This window comes from Chlamydotis macqueenii, chromosome Z (assembly GCF_036417535.1).
Source record: "Chlamydotis macqueenii isolate bChlMac1 chromosome Z, bChlMac1.mat, whole genome shotgun sequence".
Taxonomy (NCBI): Eukaryota; Metazoa; Chordata; class Aves; order Otidiformes; family Otididae; genus Chlamydotis; species Chlamydotis macqueenii.
This window is the reverse complement of record NC_141593.1, coordinates 84,157,751-84,177,296: the sequence shown is the minus strand read 5'-3', so window position 1 is coordinate 84,177,296 and position 19,546 is coordinate 84,157,751. Positions and strand designations below refer to the sequence as shown.

General features: G+C 55.4%; 2 protein-coding genes across 2 annotated transcripts; both read right to left on the bottom strand.

Annotated features, from left to right (window-relative positions):
• Window positions 1–602: 602 nt before the first annotated feature.
• On the bottom strand, window positions 603–6,945 carry LOC147596483 (dynein regulatory complex subunit 4-like). Its single transcript, XM_086771437.1, has 12 exons — window positions 6,934–6,945; window positions 6,562–6,654; window positions 5,095–5,292; window positions 4,692–4,898; window positions 4,345–4,399; window positions 3,738–3,943; window positions 3,297–3,464; window positions 2,874–2,960; window positions 1,675–1,884; window positions 1,261–1,326; window positions 766–941; window positions 603–654 (listed from the first exon to the last, which is right to left on the bottom strand). The coding sequence occupies exons 1-12, from the start codon at window positions 6,943–6,945 to the stop codon at window positions 603–605; spliced, it is 1,530 nt and encodes a 509-aa protein (XP_086627563.1).
• A 5,889-nt stretch (window positions 6,946–12,834) lies between these two features.
• LOC147596482 (dynein regulatory complex subunit 4-like) lies at window positions 12,835–19,166 on the bottom strand. Its single transcript, XM_086771436.1, has 12 exons — window positions 19,155–19,166; window positions 18,783–18,875; window positions 17,316–17,513; window positions 16,913–17,119; window positions 16,566–16,620; window positions 15,959–16,164; window positions 15,518–15,685; window positions 15,095–15,181; window positions 13,896–14,105; window positions 13,493–13,558; window positions 12,998–13,173; window positions 12,835–12,886 (listed from the first exon to the last, which is right to left on the bottom strand). The coding sequence occupies exons 1-12, from the start codon at window positions 19,164–19,166 to the stop codon at window positions 12,835–12,837; spliced, it is 1,530 nt and encodes a 509-aa protein (XP_086627562.1).
• Between the last annotated feature and the right edge of the window lie 380 nt (window positions 19,167–19,546).

The window sequence follows — 19,546 nt, the reverse complement described above, 5'->3', positions numbered from 1 at the left end:
ACGCGCACTCAGTCCTGTTACTCCCCCCATTTCTTTTAAATCAGTGGTAGGAATGAAGTAGAGGGTTGGTGAGTCAGTGGTCGCAGGGACTGATGCTGGCATGACCTTTTCCCTCATTTCTCCAGTAGCTGTGTCACCAAAATCGGGAATCAAACTCCTGAACAGCAATATAGCATTAAGAAGCAGCATTCTTTGTTGCAGCGCTGGATGCACGGGGGATCCTTCCACCCAGCATACATGCCGGTCTGAAAATCTGGACAGAATCTATTTAGTGATTTCATACATCATCATTAATAATTCCCTGAACACTAATACATAATCATCAGTTTTCCTGGAAACCATTGTAATATTCCCCACCCACTTGTGCATGCTCAGTCTTTTGAGTCAAGGGTCTTCTGGTGGTCTTGGGGGTTGTCAGAGTGGGCCCTCCTCAAATTCTCTGGCGGAACCCTTCCTTAAAATCTCCATCCGTGGTCTTGGGAAGGTCGCGTTTTCCTTGATTTTCTGGCTCCAAAGTGATGGCTCAGGGCCTATCTTCACAGCTGGGGTTTGAGGCCTGCCTTTGTTCTACCACTCTTCTTAATCACCCCAGACATGCTGGGCTAACTGCTAACAAACGAGATGTTGTAGCAGTTCTGAGACTCCGTGTTCCCTCTAAGGGCACATAGATTTCATACAAAATTTACCCTATGTGACTACAGTGAGCCAAAGGCTCACTGGGCTCTGTTTATTGTCGCGGAGCACCAATGAGGCCCTGCACGGCACAGCGGGTCCCTTCGCGCCAGCTGGCGCCAGGAGGGCACAGCGATGAGTCCCGCAGGGCCCTGTCCCAGCACCTGCCCCAGCACGGGGCTCGCCAGTGGCTTAAAGCCCAGGTTGTCCACGGGGATCCCAAAGGCTCTCAGCTTGGCCTCCAACGTGTGCAGCATGTCATTGTGTGCCTGCAAGAGAAGCGTCCCATGCTCAGCCTGATACCGAGCTCCAGCCCAGCACCTCCCTGCCTTGCCATGGACGCTCTGCACCTCCCTGCATGGAGAGGACCCCAAAATGCCTTCCTTTGCAGGGGAAACCGCAGCCTGGGCTGGCTCCTGCCCAGGCCATGAAGCAGCTCAGCCGGCCTGCTGGAAGTTCCCTTCCATCCACTTGGTGCAAGGCTTGGAGTAGAAATTCCCATTTCCACCCCACCAAGCCACAGCCAGCACCCACCAGGCCCCAGCCCTGACCTGCAGGGCTCAGGGAAGCTTCATCCCCTTCCCTCACCTTGCAGACTTGGGCTAGCTGCAGCTGCAGCTGCCTGATGGTGGTGTTCTTCGAACTGACCAAGTCCTGCAAAGGGAGATGGTGCATCAGGCAACAGCTACACGGCCCTGGGGACACGGCGGCTGTGCCACAGGTGTGAGCAGTGTGACAGAGTGCACAGAGGAGCTGCTGCGCAGCGGCCGAGCTGGCAGCAGGACTTAGCTTGCAGTACAGCCTGACAGGTGGCCACCGCTCTATGTCCTTCCAGCCAGAACTGCCAGGGACAGCCAGCCCCAGGCAGAGGTGAGGGACATGGATGAGTGACATGGCAGCTTCAGCCACGGAGGACGAGGGCTTGCATGGCTCAGGGTCAGCTTTCACCATAAGGCAGCCTCTGCCCTCCAAGGCCAGCCCTCACCGGGCCCCACACAGTACCTCCAGCTTGCTGGAGACCAAGAAGAGGGCATCCGGGTCGAGGTTGGAGGCTGCAAAGGCCTCACTGAGCTCCACATCCTTTTTCTCCACCATGCTGAGGAGCCCTTTCAGCTTGCGCTCTAGGAGCAAGTTCTTGAAGCCCGTCTTCTGCTGCACCTCTTCTGTGGCTTGGGTGAACTTCTGATAGAGCTCATCTCGCTCCGCCTGCACCTGCTCCCAAAGACAGCGTGCCTTCACACCCGGGCTGGCGGCAACCCCGGGCCAGCACCAGACAGGTCTGGTGGCTTGGCCCTGCCTGCTCCAGCCACGGCCTGGCCATTCCCCATGGCACCTGCAGCCCACAGGAAGGCAGGTGCTGGAGCACAGCTTCTCTCCCTCCCTCCCTTCATGGCTGGCACTCCCTCAGCACCCACACTTCTGCTCTCGCCTCCCCTCCAGGCCCGAGACACCTCTGACAGCAGAATGGCTGGATGGGCACTGGTTTACACTTCAGAGGGGGCCCCACAGCACACAAGGGTCTCTCCTCTCCTCGCAGCTGGCAGGAGTCCCTGGCTCACAGCTGGTTAAGAAGTGTCCTAATTAGGACACAATTTCTCCACCACAGCTTATTTTGGAATGCAATTAATATGTTGCTGCCTTCATGATGGATCGATAACAAGGCCTCAGACCAGTCTTCCTGTTCCTGAGGATTTCTGCTAATTACAAACAAGCTCTCTTCTTGCCTCCAGAGATTTATCTTCGCTGGGAGGGGGAGAGGCTGAGTCTGGGAGAACTCAGACAATGGGACTCATCCCGAGCCACTCCCGCATGGCAAACAAGGGAAGCAACCCCCAAATGCCAGCAGAAGGAGGGAGCGAGCTCCCACCGGGGGTGCTGACCCATGACAATCCCTCGCCACAGCTCTGCTCCAGAACTGCTGCTGCAGCCAGTGGCTCCCTGGCTGGGAGGGGACTACCTGAGCGTGCGCGCTTGCTTAGCCAAGTACAAGGCCAGGCCTGTCTGCTGAGCTGAGTGGAAGATGCCAAAGCTGTGAGAAGCTTCACTGGAAGTAGCAGTTATCTCAGGGCTCTGGATCAGATCTTCTGAAAGCCCTTGGCTAAGCACAAACTCTCTGCTCAGTCCCCATGACCAGCCCTCTGCGGAGGGGCCAGGGTTTTGGAGAGGGAAGTGGGATGCCCAGACCCATCTGCAGCTCTCACCTTGCTGAACCTCTGCTTCAGGACCTCGTGTTCCCACTGAAGAGCCTTCAGTTCCTTCTGGGTGAGTTTCAGATGGGCTCTGATGTTCTGCGAGTGGGAAGGGGCAGTTAAAAAGCACAGGTTTCTCTGGGAGGTGTCGGGGACACGTTCGGGCAAGGCAGGAGAGTGACCAGCAAAGAGAAATGGGTGAGAAAAAAGAAGCAGTACCCGCACCAACACCCTTTCCTCTCTGCTGTGGAGGCGACTCTACTTTCTCGCTACCGGAGTGCCATTTGAGATCGTACAAGCACCCAGCGAAGCCCAAAGGAACTCGGAGGACTTTGCTCAGGGATCTGGCCAAGCCGAGTGGCAGAGGTCACTGCTGAGCGGCTGCCTCCAGGACAGAGCCAGGGCCACTGGGGAGAGGACAGGGCTGGCACTCACCCTCAGGGCCTCCTTGTCCTTGTCATAGTTGGCCAACTTCTTCTGCAGCTCAGACAGCTGCTCGCGGGCCTGCTGCAGGGGCTCCTTCAGCTGCTTGTTCTGGAGCAGCACACGTGCCTTCTCCTTTTCCAAGCGATTCCCTTTCTTCTTCATCTCCTCCATCTGCTCCTGTTCTTGGAAACACAAGTGCCAACTCCTGGGGGCTGCCCAGGTCCTCAGGGCTTCCCCAACCCTCCGGACACCCTCCTGCTGCTGGCCCAGCAAGACCCTGTGCTCAAGAGCTTCACTCCTGGAATGGCAGCAGACCCTCGGGAGAGTAGCAGCACCCACACGGCCGCCTGGGAACCGGCCAGACCTGGGTGAAATCCTCACAGGAGCGGTCCATTGCTGGAATGGTGACACTGCAGGCCAGGCAGGCTGAGGCAGGGGGGCAGGCAGTACCTTGAGCAAGTCTATGAGCGCCATGTTTTTGTCACGCATATCATTGTAGTAGTCCTTGATGTCACGGAAGGCTTTCTCGTGGTTCCTCATCAGCTCATCAATCTGGGTGTTCTTCCCCTCCTCCACTTTGTGGACCTCGGTCGTTCTACACAAGTCAAGCTCGTCCCGCAGCACTTCCATCTTGTTGGTGTACTTGGCCTTGATCTCTGGGGGAGCACACAGAGAGCTGAGTGAGGACCTCCTGGAGATCGCACGTAACATGCCCCAGTGCCATTAATAGGTGAGGTGCCAGAGTGGCGTGTGCCACTGTGGCATCACTGGAGTTCAAGACACTTGTTAGCAGTGTCACCACAGCTGCCACCAGTGTGCGGAGCAGCTACACTGGGACCACGGAGAGCAGAGCAACAGGCGCCCTGCCTGCACCCTCTGGAAACTTGGGGAAAACTGTCCAGAACTCGGGGAAAACAAGCCAGAACTGGAGGGAAACCCATCCCCCTTTCTGCTCGAGGCTCTGCCACGGAGCCCGGCAGCACAGCAGAGCTCGGAGAAGCCTCCCCTGGCACACTGACAAAGGGAGGTCACGCAGGAGCTACGCGCACGGACTCACCTTTCACCTGTCTCTCAAAGTTGTTGTGCAGCTGGGTGATCTCCTCCTCTTGTTTCTGTTAGGGAGAAGCTACATGTCAGAGACACATAATCAAATCCTCAGGCAGCTGCATCCTGAAGGATTCCCTCCTGCTCCCTGGGAAAGGCCCCTGCTGTGGTGCCAGTCCCACGTTATCTCTGCACACGGCAGCTCATGGGTTCTCCAGCAGCTCTCACAGCTCTCCGTTGCAGGAGGGGGATTTCGCAGGAGCTGGGAGCCCCAGGAAGCCCTTCTCCGCAGCCCCACCACCTCCCTCTGCAGCAGATGCACACGGCTCATACATGGCTCCGGCCCGGCCAGGGACCTACCAGGTGCATGTTTTTCAGTGCCTCCTCACTGGCCAGCTCCTGCTCCTTCAGCTCCATTTTCATGGAACGCATGTCCTTCCTCAGCTCCATCTCCTGGGCCCAGTGATCCTTCTGGGCCCGCTTCACGGACAGGGTGCCCTCCCCCTTCAGCTCGGTGAGGTTTTCTTGGTGTTCGTGCAACAAGTGCTTCACCTTCTGCTTGTAAACCTAAAGACAAGCTACAGACTGGGTGAGGGGCTTCTGCAGGAGACATGTGGACCTGGGATTTTTATCTGTGACGCGTCTGGGTTGCATCTCACCCAGCTTCTCCTCCTCTAGCCCTTCCCTCACCTCCTCAGAGCTGCCCAAGGCTCAGACAGAGCTTGGGGCACTCACAACATCTCCCAGCCTCCTGCCCTCCCACCTTCAGCTCCACTTGTTGCTGCTCCTCCGCCTCCTTCATCTCCCACTCCTTCTTCCGCAACTCTGCTTTCTGCTCCTCCAGCTGCCGGCGGGTCATCTCCCAGAAGCTGTGAAACTTGTCACGTTCCAGCTGGAAATAGTTGCGCTCTTCCCGTTCCCGGTCCAGCTCCTCCCGCAGACGCGCAACATGCTTCTCCAGCTGCAAAGCCAAGGGGAAGAGCCAGGGAGGGGAAAAAAGAGGCCTCAGACAGACACCTCCACAAGACACCCGTGGCAAGCCATGTCACAAACCTGGCAGGCCACAGTGGCCATCAATGGGATGGAGGCGCGCAGGAGAGAAGGGGACGGGCCCTGACACAGGGACATCTGGGGACTGTGGGGGTTGCCCAGGGCCTGACAGAACCCATCAGCCCCTGGAAAAGGAGTAACACCATTCCCAGGTGCCTAAATACTACTGATTTGTAGAATCAAATCATAGAATCGTTTAGGTTGGAAAAGACCTTGAATATCACTGAGTCCAACCGTTATCTCAACACTGCCAAGGCCACCACCAATCCATGTCCCTAAGCAGCACATCTGCGTGCCTTTTAAATATCTCTGGGGGTGGTGACTCCACTGCTTCTCTGGGCAGCCTGTTCCAATGCTTGAGAACCCTTTGGGTGAAGGTGGTTTCCTCTCACCCTACCACTTCTTACTTGGGAGAAGAGACCCACAACCTCTCTGCTCCAACCTCCTTTCGGGTAGTTGTAGAGAGCACTAAGATCTCCCCTCAGCCTCCTTTTCTCCAGCACAGGACTCGGGCTCCAGACCCTTCACCAGCGTCGTTGCTCTCCTTTGGGTGTGCTCCAGCACCTCAATGTTTTTCTTTCAGTGAGGGGCCCAAAAGTGAACACAGCACTGGAGGTGCGGCCTCACCAGTGCTGACTACAGGGGACGATCACTGCCCTAATTATCCTGGCTACTCTCTGAGACAATCCAGGATGCTGTAGGCCTTCTTGGCCACCTGGGCATGCTGCTTGCTCTGAGATGTGCAAGATCTTTCCCAAGGAGCAAGGTCCCCAGCCCAGGGCCATCTGCTCCTCTGTTGGTAGGACACTGGGCAAAACAAGGGGACTTGGAGCAACTGAGGGCGCCGCGAGCAAGAGCACAGCAGGCTGCCATCACAGAGCTCCCAGCTGAGCCATCAGCTGGCTGAGCAGGCTGCCGGAGTTATGGAGTCGGGGAGAAGACAGGGAGGGCACAGGGCTGGAGAGCAGAGTGGGCCGGACCAGCAGAAGGGAGGATGGGACGAGGGGGCTGCTCCTTCCAGGACCAGTGAGAATCCCTCACCAGCACAGCTGGCCATCAGGCAGGGAAATGATCCTCAGCTGCTTGTCTCTGTCACCCTCCGCCACCTGTCATTGCCGGAGCCAGGTGCTGAGCTGGGCTTCCTAAGCGGGACTGGTGTGGAAGATGAGGGCTCTCTCACCTGCTCCTTGCTCATCTCCTGCGGGGACAAAGCATCCACCACTGCTGGAGTTTTGCTTTCTTCCCCTTTTTTCCCGCCTTTCTTTTTGGGTGCCTAAGGAGAGAAAGCAAAACACACGAGGTGTGTGCATGGCTCAGGTGCTGGGAAGAAACTGTGCTGCTCAGAGCTCCCACAGCAGCCCAGGCCACCAAATGTCCCTGCTGTCATGGCTGGGACAGGGTGAGGAGGGGGACAGGGAGCCAGGGTCCGTGGAAGGGGCCTGGAAGCCCCTGACAGCCTCCAGCACAGCCACGGCTCATACCCAGCCACTGCTGGCCCAAAGCGAAGCCCAGAATGCCCATACCCAAAAGAAGGGCTCGGGAGCAGCATCACAGGCCTGGGCATGGCGCTGAGGGGCTCCCTCCCCAGGGCTGGGCCCAGGACAAGCTCAGGCCCTGCTCTCACCATGGCTGCTGCCACTCACACTGTGGTCTCCAAGGCAATGGGAACGCGCATCTGGAGAGAGGTGTGAGGTGGTCGGACACGCCCGTTAGCAACGTGGGGCTGCACCGTGGCAACGGGGGTGGGGCCTAGTCCAGGCCCTGAACCAGGTCGCCACGCCAACAAAGGCAACAAGTGGTGCCGAAACCCGGGAAGTCGCCTGGACGGGTGAACGGCGGCCGGAGCGGCAGGACCAGCCCGGCGGGGAGGACGCTCCCGGACCAACAAGGAGGATGGAAGCCCTTGTGAAGGTCGTATCACAATTACATAAGCAGTGGGGTATTGATTGTAAGCCCAAAGATTTTACTGTCGCAGTTGCGAGGCTTTTACAAATTGGGGTCATTGACCAGCCGGTGGATATTCTCCACCCTGAAGTGTGGGATAAATGCACTAAAGCATTAGCCGAGGAGACGATGTCCTCGGGTAGCGGGAAAAACCTTAAGTCGTGGGGGAAAGTCGTACAGGCCCTGCAGAAGGCCTTACAAGAGCAGGAAACCTGGAGGGCGGCAAGGGACTGTTTGTTAGTCACTCCGAAATTGGGAGTCGGGGCAGCTACGCAGACTCCGCACCCCCCAAACGGCGGTGATTCCACGGAGTCCAAAAACTTACAAGAGGGCGACACGCCCCCTCTACCCCTGAACCCCTCGCCCCCTCAGTCCCCAAACCCTGACCCGATTACGGAGGCACAGAAGCGCGCACTGTCCTTCTGGGGTGGGTTAACTGAGGAAGCCAGGGGCGCTGAAGCCCGGGCGAGACCACCACCTTATGCGCCTCATAATGGCGCCGAACCCCGGGGGGAGGGCGGGGCGAAGATGTCCCCGGTGGGAACAAAGAAGAAGCGCTCGAGCTAAGAAGCGCACACAAAGGTGAAGGGCAGGAGGACAAGAAGGAGAAGAGTGGTGGGGGCGACCGGGGAGGGGAGGGGAGTGTGAGTGAAGCGCCGACAGCCAATCAGAGCGGCCCGCCGAGCAGAAGGCGGGGCGAACCAAAACGGAGGGACAAGCCAAGGGGGAGGGAACGGCCCGCCCACCAAGGAAGTAGGCGGCGCCCAACAAACAGGCATCAGAACCCGGAAGTAACCAGTCAGTCGAGTTCCGACTCCGGAACAGCCGCGAGCTGGGGCGAGCGGCTCGTAACCGATTCAGACTCAGAGGAGGAGGACACGAGGGTAAATAAAATTAAAAGCAAAAATATCCCCAGCCAAAATAAAAAGGAATCGCGAGGGGAAGGAGTTCCTCTCACGGATTGGAGGGAAATAAAGATTGCCTGTGCGGATTGGGTCCCAACAGCCACGCTGGCGTTCCCGGTCCGGGTGGCAGACGGGGGACAAAGGGTTTACTCGCCACACCGTGGTTAACCACCCTGGTATCTACCCTGGGAGGGCCAGTCACAATGATCGTGTTAGCATTGGTCTTCGGACCCTGTATATTAAACAGACTCGTGTCGTTTGTCAAGAGCCGATTAGAGACGGTTAACGTCATGTTAGTGGAACGCATGGAACACCGACAATTGCTTTAAGGTTCTGTTTGTTTAGAATTATCCCTAATCGTTCCCCATTTACCATCCGCCCAGCGTGCCTTACACTCGCTATCGCGAGATGATTACACAGTATTTTCACTCAGGTTTACTAACAGTATTAGGCTTGCCTTCGCTTTTACGCCTACTCACAAAGTGCCGTTAATCGATCTTTTTAAGGTAACAACTATTTTAAGATATATATATTCTTTACGATTGCTGTAAAACGTAGAACAAGAACAGAATATTTGAACTAACTTAACTATACGTTTAGTATGTTTTTATCCGAGATCACGGTGTACGTATTCTTGAACTGGATCCAAAGTGCGTCTTTGTAGTTGCGGTACGAATTTATTGTGTTCTGTCATTGTAGATTTCTTTGTTCCCTTGTAGTGGGACCCCGATGGCCCTGAATGGTATCCTTTACACCGCGATACCTCTTGTAAACCTGTGTTTGTTCCAGAGTGCAAGTAAGTGCTGCAATGAAAAGTTGTGAGCAGTGTTTAGCTGGAATTTCGAGTGTTCTAGGTGAGTAAAGAGAGGGTTGTGTATGTGTACGCTGGAAAGAGGAAGTCGGGCTGAGGGAAGAGAGGAAGTAGTCGCCCAGTCGGATTCTGGGGGAGTGGCAGCACCCCTCAAACTCTGGGGAAGGGGTGGTACAGCAACTGAGTTGCTGGACACGGAGTAAAGACAGGATCAGAGAATGAATCAGTAAATATGGGAGGAGGTCAGAGTGGAGGAACATTAAAGAAAAGCCCTTTAGGTTGTGTACTTGCTCACTGGAAAGATATCGTTGGGACTGGACGTACGGAAAGTAAGAAGACCTCTACCCAGCAGTGGCGGATCCATACGCCCTGCTGACTGTGATGACACCTGAACCACTTTGGCTTGCTGCTCCGGATTTGAAAGGACGCTTTTTTTCTTTTGCCTCCCTCTCCATGAGGCCAGTCAAAATCGTTTGCATTCGAATGGGAAAAGACTGTGATATTTTGATCAATTTAATTACGCATAGGGAGGGGGGAAATGTGGGTAGCTAGGGTCTGGCGACCGGAAGATATCGCGCTGTACGGAAAGATAGGGTCTCTCTCCTGATGACCAATAGCGGTCAGTTTGTGATGCAAGCAGACGGAAATAACGTTGTAAACCTAAGCTATATAAGGTCGTGTTACCCCTCAATAAACGCCATTTGCCGTCCACCACACTGGTGTCAGCGAGCTGATGGACCGAGCGGCCTGGGGTTGGTCGCCGTGCCGTTCCTGAACCAGGTCGCCACGCCAACAAAGGCAACAGGAGGTAGTAGAGAAAATGTTAAGCCCGGGAAGAGGGAGGGGTGGGGGGAGGTTATCTTGTTCCCTGTCTCATTCTCCTGCTAGTTTTAGAAATAAATGAGTGTTTTTCCCCAAGTCGAGTCTGTTTTGCCCGTAACGGTAACTTTAAGGATTTCTCCCTGTCCTTATCTCAAACCTCGAGCTGTTTTTCCTTATATTATCTCTCCCTATTCTCTCGGAGGGTGGGGGGAATGAGAGAGAGACTGCGTAGTCTGGTCCCGATCGGGGCTGAACTACTACACAGCCAAAGAGGGATTATGGTTTTTCATAGGTTGCAGTACATGCTTACAATCATTGTTAGCATTTTCAACAGCCAGTTGTAATAGCAACATCCCTCTTGCATCATCATTGTCGAACTGCTGCTCGAAAGTAGCTTGCAGACGATCTATGAAATCTGCATATGGCTCATTAGCTCCTTGCAGCACCTTAACAAAAGATTGAGGTCCTTCGCCTTTTGATGCTGGGATTTTTCTCACTGCCCTAAGAGCAATATGTCTAATTTGAGCATACGCTTCTCTCGGGAACTGTGCCTGCAGGAGCGAGTTACTATAAGCATTTTCTCCTGCCAGTTGTTCATATCCTATTGGAATCTGTTGATTTAAATTTTGTAATACTTTGCACAGTACATCCTTCTTTAAAATCATGGACTGTGTAGGTGTTAACACCATTTTCATTAACAATTTCCAATCATGTGGATCCAGAGTATACGACTCTGCTTTTGCCTCAAGTAAGGGTGTAGTAAAAGAAGAATGTATCCCTCCCTTCTTTACTGTCCGTCGCAGCTCCTTTATAGCATCATAACTGAGAGGCTGCGAAACCAGCTGCTGATTAGCTTGATACATAACTGGACAGGCTAAAACAGTTTGCCAGTCACCATTCTGCATTGCCTCTTTTTTACGCTCTTCCCAGATACCACACATTTCAACATTCACAGCTGCATGACTAACATTCACATTTCACGGAGGAGGGAACAGATCAGGTTTCTTTTCAAAGTCTTTTGAACCCACATTAAATACATCTACCTCCAGAGAGGTTTCGTTATTAGCAAGCGCAGTATCAGGAAAAGAATTGATAGGTGAAACCCGAGGCAAATCTGGCACGCGAGACTGTGGTGACGACAGCGACGGTAAAAGCGTGGAAGCAGGGTGTACAAGTGCAGGTTGCAGGGGAACAGGAATACAGCACGGAGTTTTCTGCCCCGACCCGCGGCACGGAGTTCTCTGTGCTAATCCCTCCCCCCAACCAGTTTCTGGGGAGATGCCATTGTTACAGGGGGACACGCTTACAGGTTGAGGGTCTGGTAATGGAGATGCCGACGCCTCAGGCAAAGAAGAATTAGTAGACTCTGTTGAAACATTGTCGAGGGTTAGCATGATTTGTACCCAAGTGGCTAAGTTTTTGCAAGCTTGGCTGCAAAAAGCTGCTGCAGCGATTTTTTGAAGGCTTGTGCCCACTTTCTCCCAAGCCTCTATTTGAAAAGTCCCGTCTGCAGGAAATTGCGGATGATTTTCACGAATCCACTCTAATAAAGTCATTAACTGTGGGCTGGTAACAGTCCTGCCCTGCGTTTTCAGCATTTTTCCCATTACATCAATGCTTTGCATCTCATCTGAGGATATTTTCCCTCCCATGATTCCCAGTTGCTCACCTGTATGCAAGTGATGAGCGCGCTTTCTGATGTGTGGATCCTCAATCCCGGTTTCTGGATTCCGGCCTCTGGTTCAACTGGGCTATGCCACCAGTGCAGGCTTTGTTCAAGCCTCTTCAGAGTTTCCGTCCTTGTTCCTTTTGAAGTTTAAGTGCGTCCCTGTTTGGGCGCCATCTGTGGCATATTGGTGGGACAGAGTAACGGGCAAGACAGCAAGTGAGCCCAAAAGGCCAAAGTTTATTTTTACAGCAGTGTTTTATACTCTTTACCTGGATGCTCTTTGTCTACGATCTCTATTCCTATAGGGCAACTATTAGCACGATCTCTACCACCCCACTATTTGTCCAATTTGCTTCACGCTTTTGATTGACGTTGTAGCATTGTTCTTCATCACGTACTTCTTCACACCGTTGCTTCTCAGCATGTACTCTCGCTTTGCCCATTGTGCTCAGGTCCTGTTTGCTTTGATACATTCACCCCTATTCCCATCCGCATTACTCACTTTGCTGCATTTGCTTACATCGATACACTTGCTCATATTCCCATCCACTACAGTCTCCCACAAATGGATCACACCAAGTGGGACCCTCTGCAGTGTATTTGAACAAAAAGCCTTTACAGATTCAGCTTTCGAATACATGTGCATTACTATTCTATAGAATGATTGGTTCCAGTCTCCTCGCCCGGCCCGTCAATTCCTACGCGCACTCAGTCCTGTTACTCCCCCCATTTCTTTTAAATCAGTGGTAGGAATGAAGTAGAGGGTTGGTGAGTCAGTGGTCGCAGGGACTGATGCTGGCATGACCTTTTCCCTCATTTCTCCAGTAGCTGTGTCACCAAAATCGGGAATCAAACTCCTGAACAGCAATATAGCATTAAGAAGCAGCATTCTTTGTTGCAGCGCTGGATGCACGGGGGATCCTTCCACCCAGCATACATGCCGGTCTGAAAATCTGGACAGAATCTATTTAGTGATTTCATACATCATCATTAATAATTCCCTGAACACTAATACATAATCATCAGTTTTCCTGGAAACCATTGTAATATTCCCCACCCACTTGTGCATGCTCAGTCTTTTGAGTCAAGGGTCTTCTGGTGGTCTTGGGGGTTGTCAGAGTGGGCCCTCCTCAAATTCTCTGGCGGAACCCTTCCTTAAAATCTCCATCCGTGGTCTTGGGAAGGTCGCGTTTTCCTTGATTTTCTGGCTCCAAAGTGATGGCTCAGGGCCTATCTTCACAGCTGGGGTTTGAGGCCTGCCTTTGTTCTACCACTCTTCTTAATCACCCCAGACATGCTGGGCTAACTGCTAACAAACGAGATGTTGTAGCAGTTCTGAGACTCCGTGTTCCCTCTAAGGGCACATAGATTTCATACAAAATTTACCCTATGTGACTACAGTGAGCCAAAGGCTCACTGGGCTCTGTTTATTGTCGCGGAGCACCAATGAGGCCCTGCACGGCACAGCGGGTCCCTTCGCGCCAGCTGGCGCCAGGAGGGCACAGCGATGAGTCCCGCAGGGCCCTGTCCCAGCACCTGCCCCAGCACGGGGCTCGCCAGTGGCTTAAAGCCCAGGTTGTCCACGGGGATCCCAAAGGCTCTCAGCTTGGCCTCCAACGTGTGCAGCATGTCATTGTGTGCCTGCAAGAGAAGCGTCCCATGCTCAGCCTGATACCGAGCTCCAGCCCAGCACCTCCTTGCCTTGCCATGGACGCTCTGCACCTCCCTGCATGGAGAGGACCCCAAAATGCCTTCCTTTGCAGGGGAAACCGCAGCCTGGGCTGGCTCCTGCCCAGGCCATGAAGCAGCTCAGCCGGCCTGCTGGAAGTTCCCTTCCATCCACTTGGTGCAAGGCTTGGAGTAGAAATTCCCATTTCCACCCCACCAAGCCACAGCCAGCACCCACCAGGCCCCAGCCCTGACCTGCAGGGCTCAGGGAAGCTTCATCCCCTTCCCTCACCTTGCAGACTTGGGCTAGCTGCAGCTGCAGCTGCCTGATGGTGGTGTTCTTCGAACTGACCAAGTCCTGCAAAGGGAGATGGTGCATCAGGCAACAGCTACACGGCCCTGGGGACACGGCGGCTGTGAGCAGTGTGACAGAGTGCACAGAGGAGCTGCTGCGCAGCGGCCGAGCTGGCAGCAGGACTTAGCTTGCAGTACAGCCTGACAGGTGGCCACCGCTCTATGTCCTTCCAGCCAGAACTGCCAGGGACAGCCAGCCCCAGGCAGAGGTGAGGGACATGGATGAGTGACATGGCAGCTTCAGCCACGGAGGACGAGGGCTTGCATGGCTCAGGGTCAGCTTTCACCATAAGGCAGCCTCTGCCCTCCAAGGCCAGCCCTCACCGGGCCCCACACAGTACCTCCAGCTTGCTGGAGACCAAGAAGAGGGCATCCGGGTCGAGGTTGGAGGCTGCAAAGGCCTCACTGAGCTCCACATCCTTTTTCTCCACCATGCTGAGGAGCCCTTTCAGCTTGCGCTCTAGGAGCAAGTTCTTGAAGCCCGTCTTCTGCTGCACCTCTTCTGTGGCTTGGGTGAACTTCTGATAGAGCTCATCTCGCTCCGCCTGCACCTGCTCCCAAAGACAGCGTGCCTTCACACCCGGGCTGGCGGCAACCCCGGGCCAGCACCAGACAGGTCTGGTGGCTTGGCCCTGCCTGCTCCAGCCACGGCCTGGCCATTCCCCATGGCACCTGCAGCCCACAGGAAGGCAGGTGCTGGAGCACAGCTTCTCTCCCTCCCTCCCTTCATGGCTGGCACTCCCTCAGCACCCACACTTCTGCTCTCGCCTCCCCTCCAGGCCCGAGACACCTCTGACAGCAGAATGGCTGGATGGGCACTGGTTTACACTTCAGAGGGGGCCCCACAGCACACAAGGGTCTCTCCTCTCCTCGCAGCTGGCAGGAGTCCCTGGCTCACAGCTGGTTAAGAAGTGTCCTAATTAGGACACAATTTCTCCACCACAGCTTATTTTGGAATGCAATTAATATGTTGCTGCCTTCATGATGGATCGATAACAAGGCCTCAGACCAGTCTTCCTGTTCCTGAGGATTTCTGCTAATTACAAACAAGCTCTCTTCTTGCCTCCAGAGATTTATCTTCGCTGGGAGGGGGAGAGGCTGAGTCTGGGAGAACTCAGACAATGGGACTCATCCCGAGCCACTCCCGCATGGCAAACAAGGGAAGCAACCCCCAAATGCCAGCAGAAGGAGGGAGCGAGCTCCCACCGGGGGTGCTGACCCATGACAATCCCTCGCCACAGCTCTGCTCCAGAACTGCTGCTGCAGCCAGTGGCTCCCTGGCTGGGAGGGGACTACCTGAGCGTGCGCGCTTGCTTAGCCAAGTACAAGGCCAGGCCTGTCTGCTGAGCTGAGTGGAAGATGCCAAAGCTGAGAGAAGCTTCACTGGAAGTAGCAGTTATCTCAGGGCTCTGGATCAGATCTTCTGAAAGCCCTTGGCTAAGCACAAACTCTCTGCTCAGTCCCCATGACCAGCCCTCTGCGGAGGGGCCAGGGTTTTGGAGAGGGAAGTGGGATGCCCAGACCCATCTGCAGCTCTCACCTTGCTGAACCTCTGCTTCAGGACCTCGTGTTCCCACTGAAGAGCCTTCAGTTCCTTCTGGGTGAGTTTCAGATGGGCTCTGATGTTCTGCGAGTGGGAAGGGGCAGTTAAAAAGCACAGGTTTCTCTGGGAGGTGTCGGGGACACGTTCGGGCAAGGCAGGAGAGTGACCAGCAAAGAGAAATGGGTGAGAAAAAAGAAGCAGTACCCGCACCAACACCCTTTCCTCTCTGCTGTGGAGGCGACTCTACTTTCTCGCTACCGGAGTGCCATTTGAGATCGTACAAGCACCCAGCGAAGCCCAAAGGAACTCGGAGGACTTTGCTCAGGGATCTGGCCAAGCCGAGTGGCAGAGGTCACTGCTGAGCGGCTGCCTCCAGGACAGAGCCAGGGCCACTGGGGAGAGGACAGGGCTGGCACTCACCCTCAGGGCCTCCTTGTCCTTGTCATAGTTGGCCAACTTCTTCTGCAGCTCAGACAGCTGCTCGCGGGCCTGCTGCAGGGGCTCCTTCAGCTGCTTGTTCTGGAGCAGCACACGTGCCTTCTCCTTTTCCAAGCGATTCCCTTTCTTCTTCATCTCCTCCATCTGCTCCTGTTCTTGGAAACACAAGTGCCAACTCCTGGGGGCTGCCCAGGTCCTCAGGGCTTCCCCAACCCTCCGGACACCCTCCTGCTGCTGGCCCAGCAAGACCCTGTGCTCAAGAGCTTCACTCCTGGAATGGCAGCAGACCCTCGGGAGAGTAGCAGCACCCACACGGCCGCCTGGGAACCGGCCAGACCTGGGTGAAATCCTCACAGGAGCGGTCCATTGCTGGAATGGTGACACTGCAGGCCAGGCAGGCTGAGGCAGGGGGGCAGGCAGTACCTTGAGCAAGTCTATGAGCGCCATGTTTTTGTCACGCATATCATTGTAGTAGTCCTTGATGTCACGGAAGGCTTTCTCGTGGTTCCTCATCAGCTCATCAATCTGGGTGTTCTTCCCCTCCTCCACTTTGTGGACCTCGGTCGTTCTACACAAGTCAAGCTCGTCCCGCAGCACTTCCATCTTGTTGGTGTACTTGGCCTTGATCTCTGGGGGAGCACACAGAGAGCTGAGTGAGGACCTCCTGGAGATCGCACGTAACATGCCCCAGTGCCATTAATAGGTGAGGTGCCAGAGTGGCGTGTGCCACTGTGGCATCACTGGAGTTCAAGACACTTGTTAGCAGTGTCACCACAGCTGCCACCAGTGTGCGGAGCAGCTACACTGGGACCACGGAGAGCAGAGCAACAGGCGCCCTGCCTGCACCCTCTGGAAACTTGGGGAAAACTGTCCAGAACTCGGGGAAAACAAGCCAGAACTGGAGGGAAACCCATCCCCCTTTCTGCTCGAGGCTCTGCCACGGAGCCCGGCAGCACAGCAGAGCTCGGAGAAGCCTCCCCTGGCACACTGACAAAGGGAGGTCACGCAGGAGCTACGCGCACGGACTCACCTTTCACCTGTCTCTCAAAGTTGTTGTGCAGCTGGGTGATCTCCTCCTCTTGTTTCTGTTAGGGAGAAGCTACATGTCAGAGACACATAATCAAATCCTCAGGCAGCTGCATCCTGAAGGATTCCCTCCTGCTCCCTGGGAAAGGCCCCTGCTGTGGTGCCAGTCCCACGTTATCTCTGCACACGGCAGCTCATGGGTTCTCCAGCAGCTCTCACAGCTCTCCGTTGCAGGAGGGGGATTTCGCAGGAGCTGGGAGCCCCAGGAAGCCCTTCTCCGCAGCCCCACCACCTCCCTCTGCAGCAGATGCACACGGCTCATACATGGCTCCGGCCCGGCCAGGGACCTACCAGGTGCATGTTTTTCAGTGCCTCCTCACTGGCCAGCTCCTGCTCCTTCAGCTCCATTTTCATGGAACGCATGTCCTTCCTCAGCTCCATCTCCTGGGCCCAGTGATCCTTCTGGGCCCGCTTCACGGACAGGGTGCCCTCCCCCTTCAGCTCGGTGAGGTTTTCTTGGTGTTCGTGCAACAAGTGCTTCACCTTCTGCTTGTAAACCTAAAGACAAGCTACAGACTGGGTGAGGGGCTTCTGCAGGAGACATGTGGACCTGGGATTTTTATCTGTGACGCGTCTGGGTTGCATCTCACCCAGCTTCTCCTCCTCTAGCCCTTCCCTCACCTCCTCAGAGCTGCCCAAGGCTCAGACAGAGCTTGGGGCACTCACAACATCTCCCAGCCTCCTGCCCTCCCACCTTCAGCTCCACTTGTTGCTGCTCCTCCGCCTCCTTCATCTCCCACTCCTTCTTCCGCAACTCTGCTTTCTGCTCCTCCAGCTGCCGGCGGGTCATCTCCCAGAAGCTGTGAAACTTGTCACGTTCCAGCTGGAAATAGTTGCGCTCTTCCCGTTCCCGGTCCAGCTCCTCCCGCAGACGCGCAACATGCTTCTCCAGCTGCAAAGCCAAGGGGAAGAGCCAGGGAGGGGAAAAAAGAGGCCTCAGACAGACACCTCCACAAGACACCCGTGGCAAGCCATGTCACAAACCTGGCAGGCCACAGTGGCCATCAATGGGATGGAGGCGCGCAGGAGAGAAGGGGACGGGCCCTGACACAGGGACATCTGGGGACTGTGGGGGTTGCCCAGGGCCTGACAGAACCCATCAGCCCCTGGAAAAGGAGTAACACCATTCCCAGGTGCCTAAATACTACTGATTTGTAGAATCAAATCATAGAATCGTTTAGGTTGGAAAAGACCTTGAATATCACTGAGTCCAACCGTTATCTCAACACTGCCAAGGCCACCACCAATCCATGTCCCTAAGCAGCACATCTGCGTGCCTTTTAAATATCTCTGGGGGTGGTGACTCCACTGCTTCTCTGGGCAGCCTGTTCCAATGCTTGAGAACCCTTTGGGTGAAGGTGGTTTCCTCTCACCCTACCACTTCTTACTTGGGAGAAGAGACCCACAACCTCTCTGCTCCAACCTCCTTTCGGGTAGTTGTAGAGAGCACTAAGATCTCCCCTCAGCCTCCTTTTCTCCAGCACAGGACTCGGGCTCCAGACCCTTCACCAGCGTCGTTGCTCTCCTTTGGGTGTGCTCCAGCACCTCAATGTTTTTCTTTCAGTGAGGGGCCCAAAAGTGAACACAGCACTGGAGGTGCGGCCTCACCAGTGCTGACTACAGGGGACGATCACTGCCCTAATTATCCTGGCTACTCTCTGAGACAATCCAGGATGCTGTAGGCCTTCTTGGCCACCTGGGCATGCTGCTTGCTCTGAGATGTGCAAGATCTTTCCCAAGGAGCAAGGTCCCCAGCCCAGGGCCATCTGCTCCTCTGTTGGTAGGACACTGGGCAAAACAAGGGGACTTGGAGCAACTGAGGGCGCCGCGAGCAAGAGCACAGCAGGCTGCCATCACAGAGCTCCCAGCTGAGCCATCAGCTGGCTGAGCAGGCTGCCGGAGTTATGGAGTCGGGGAGAAGACAGGGAGGGCACAGGGCTGGAGAGCAGAGTGGGCCGGACCAGCAGAAGGGAGGATGGGACGAGGGGGCTGCTCCTTCCAGGACCAGTGAGAATCCCTCACCAGCACAGCTGGCCATCAGGCAGGGAAATGATCCTCAGCTGCTTGTCTCTGTCACCCTCCGCCACCTGTCATTGCCGGAGCCAGGTGCTGAGCTGGGCTTCCTAAGCGGGACTGGTGTGGAAGATGAGGGCTCTCTCACCTGCTCCTTGCTCATCTCCTGCGGGGACAAAGCATCCACCACTGCTGGAGTTTTGCTTTCTTCCCCTTTTTTCCCGCCTTTCTTTTTGGGTGCCTAAGGAGAGAAAGCAAAACACACGAGGTGTGTGCATGGCTCAGGTGCTGGGAAGAAACTGTGCTGCTCAGAGCTCCCACAGCAGCCCAGGCCACCAAATGTCCCTGCTCTCATGGCTGGGACAGGGTGAGGAGGGGGACAGGGAGCCAGGGTCCGTGGAAGGGGCCTGGAAGCCCCTGACAGCCTCCAGCACAGCCACGGCTCATACCCAGCCACTGCTGGCCCAAAGCGAAGCCCAGAATGCCCGTACCCAAAAGAAGGGCTCGGGAGCAGCATCACAGGCCTGGGCATGGCGCTGAGGGGCTCCCTCCCCAGGGCTGGGCCCAGGACAAGCTCAGGCCCTGCTCTCACCATGGCTGCTGCCACTCACACTGTGGTCTCCAAGGCAATGGGAACGCGCATCTGGAGAGAGGTGTGAGGTGGTCGGACACGCCCGTTAGCAACGTGGGGCTGCACCGTGGCAACGGGGGTGGGGCCTAGTCCAGGCCCTGAACCAGGTCGCCACGCCAACAAAGGCAACAAGTGGTGCCGAAACCCGGGAAGTCGCCTGGACGGGTGAACGGCGGCCGGAGCGGCAGGACCAGCCCGGCGGGGAGGACGCTCCCGGACCAACAAGGAGGATGGAAGCCCTTGTGAAGGTCGTATCACAATTACATAAGCAGTGGGGTATT

Bases quoted from the DNA above. Each gene is read 5' to 3' on its own strand.
- LOC147596483 (XM_086771437.1), bottom strand. The intron at 4,400-4,691 runs GTAGGTCCCTGG...TCTCCCTAACAG, and splicing joins CACTGAAAAACATGCACCTG to AAACAAGAGGAGGAGATCAC. The intron at 1,885-2,873 runs GTGAGAGCTGCA...CTTTGGGAGCAG, and splicing joins TGAAGCAGAGGTTCAGCAAG to GTGCAGGCGGAGCGAGATGA.
- LOC147596482 (XM_086771436.1), bottom strand. The intron at 15,686-15,958 runs GTACTGCCTGCC...TTCCAAGAACAG, and splicing joins CGCTCATAGACTTGCTCAAG to GAGCAGATGGAGGAGATGAA. The intron at 14,106-15,094 runs GTGAGAGCTGCA...CTTTGGGAGCAG, and splicing joins TGAAGCAGAGGTTCAGCAAG to GTGCAGGCGGAGCGAGATGA.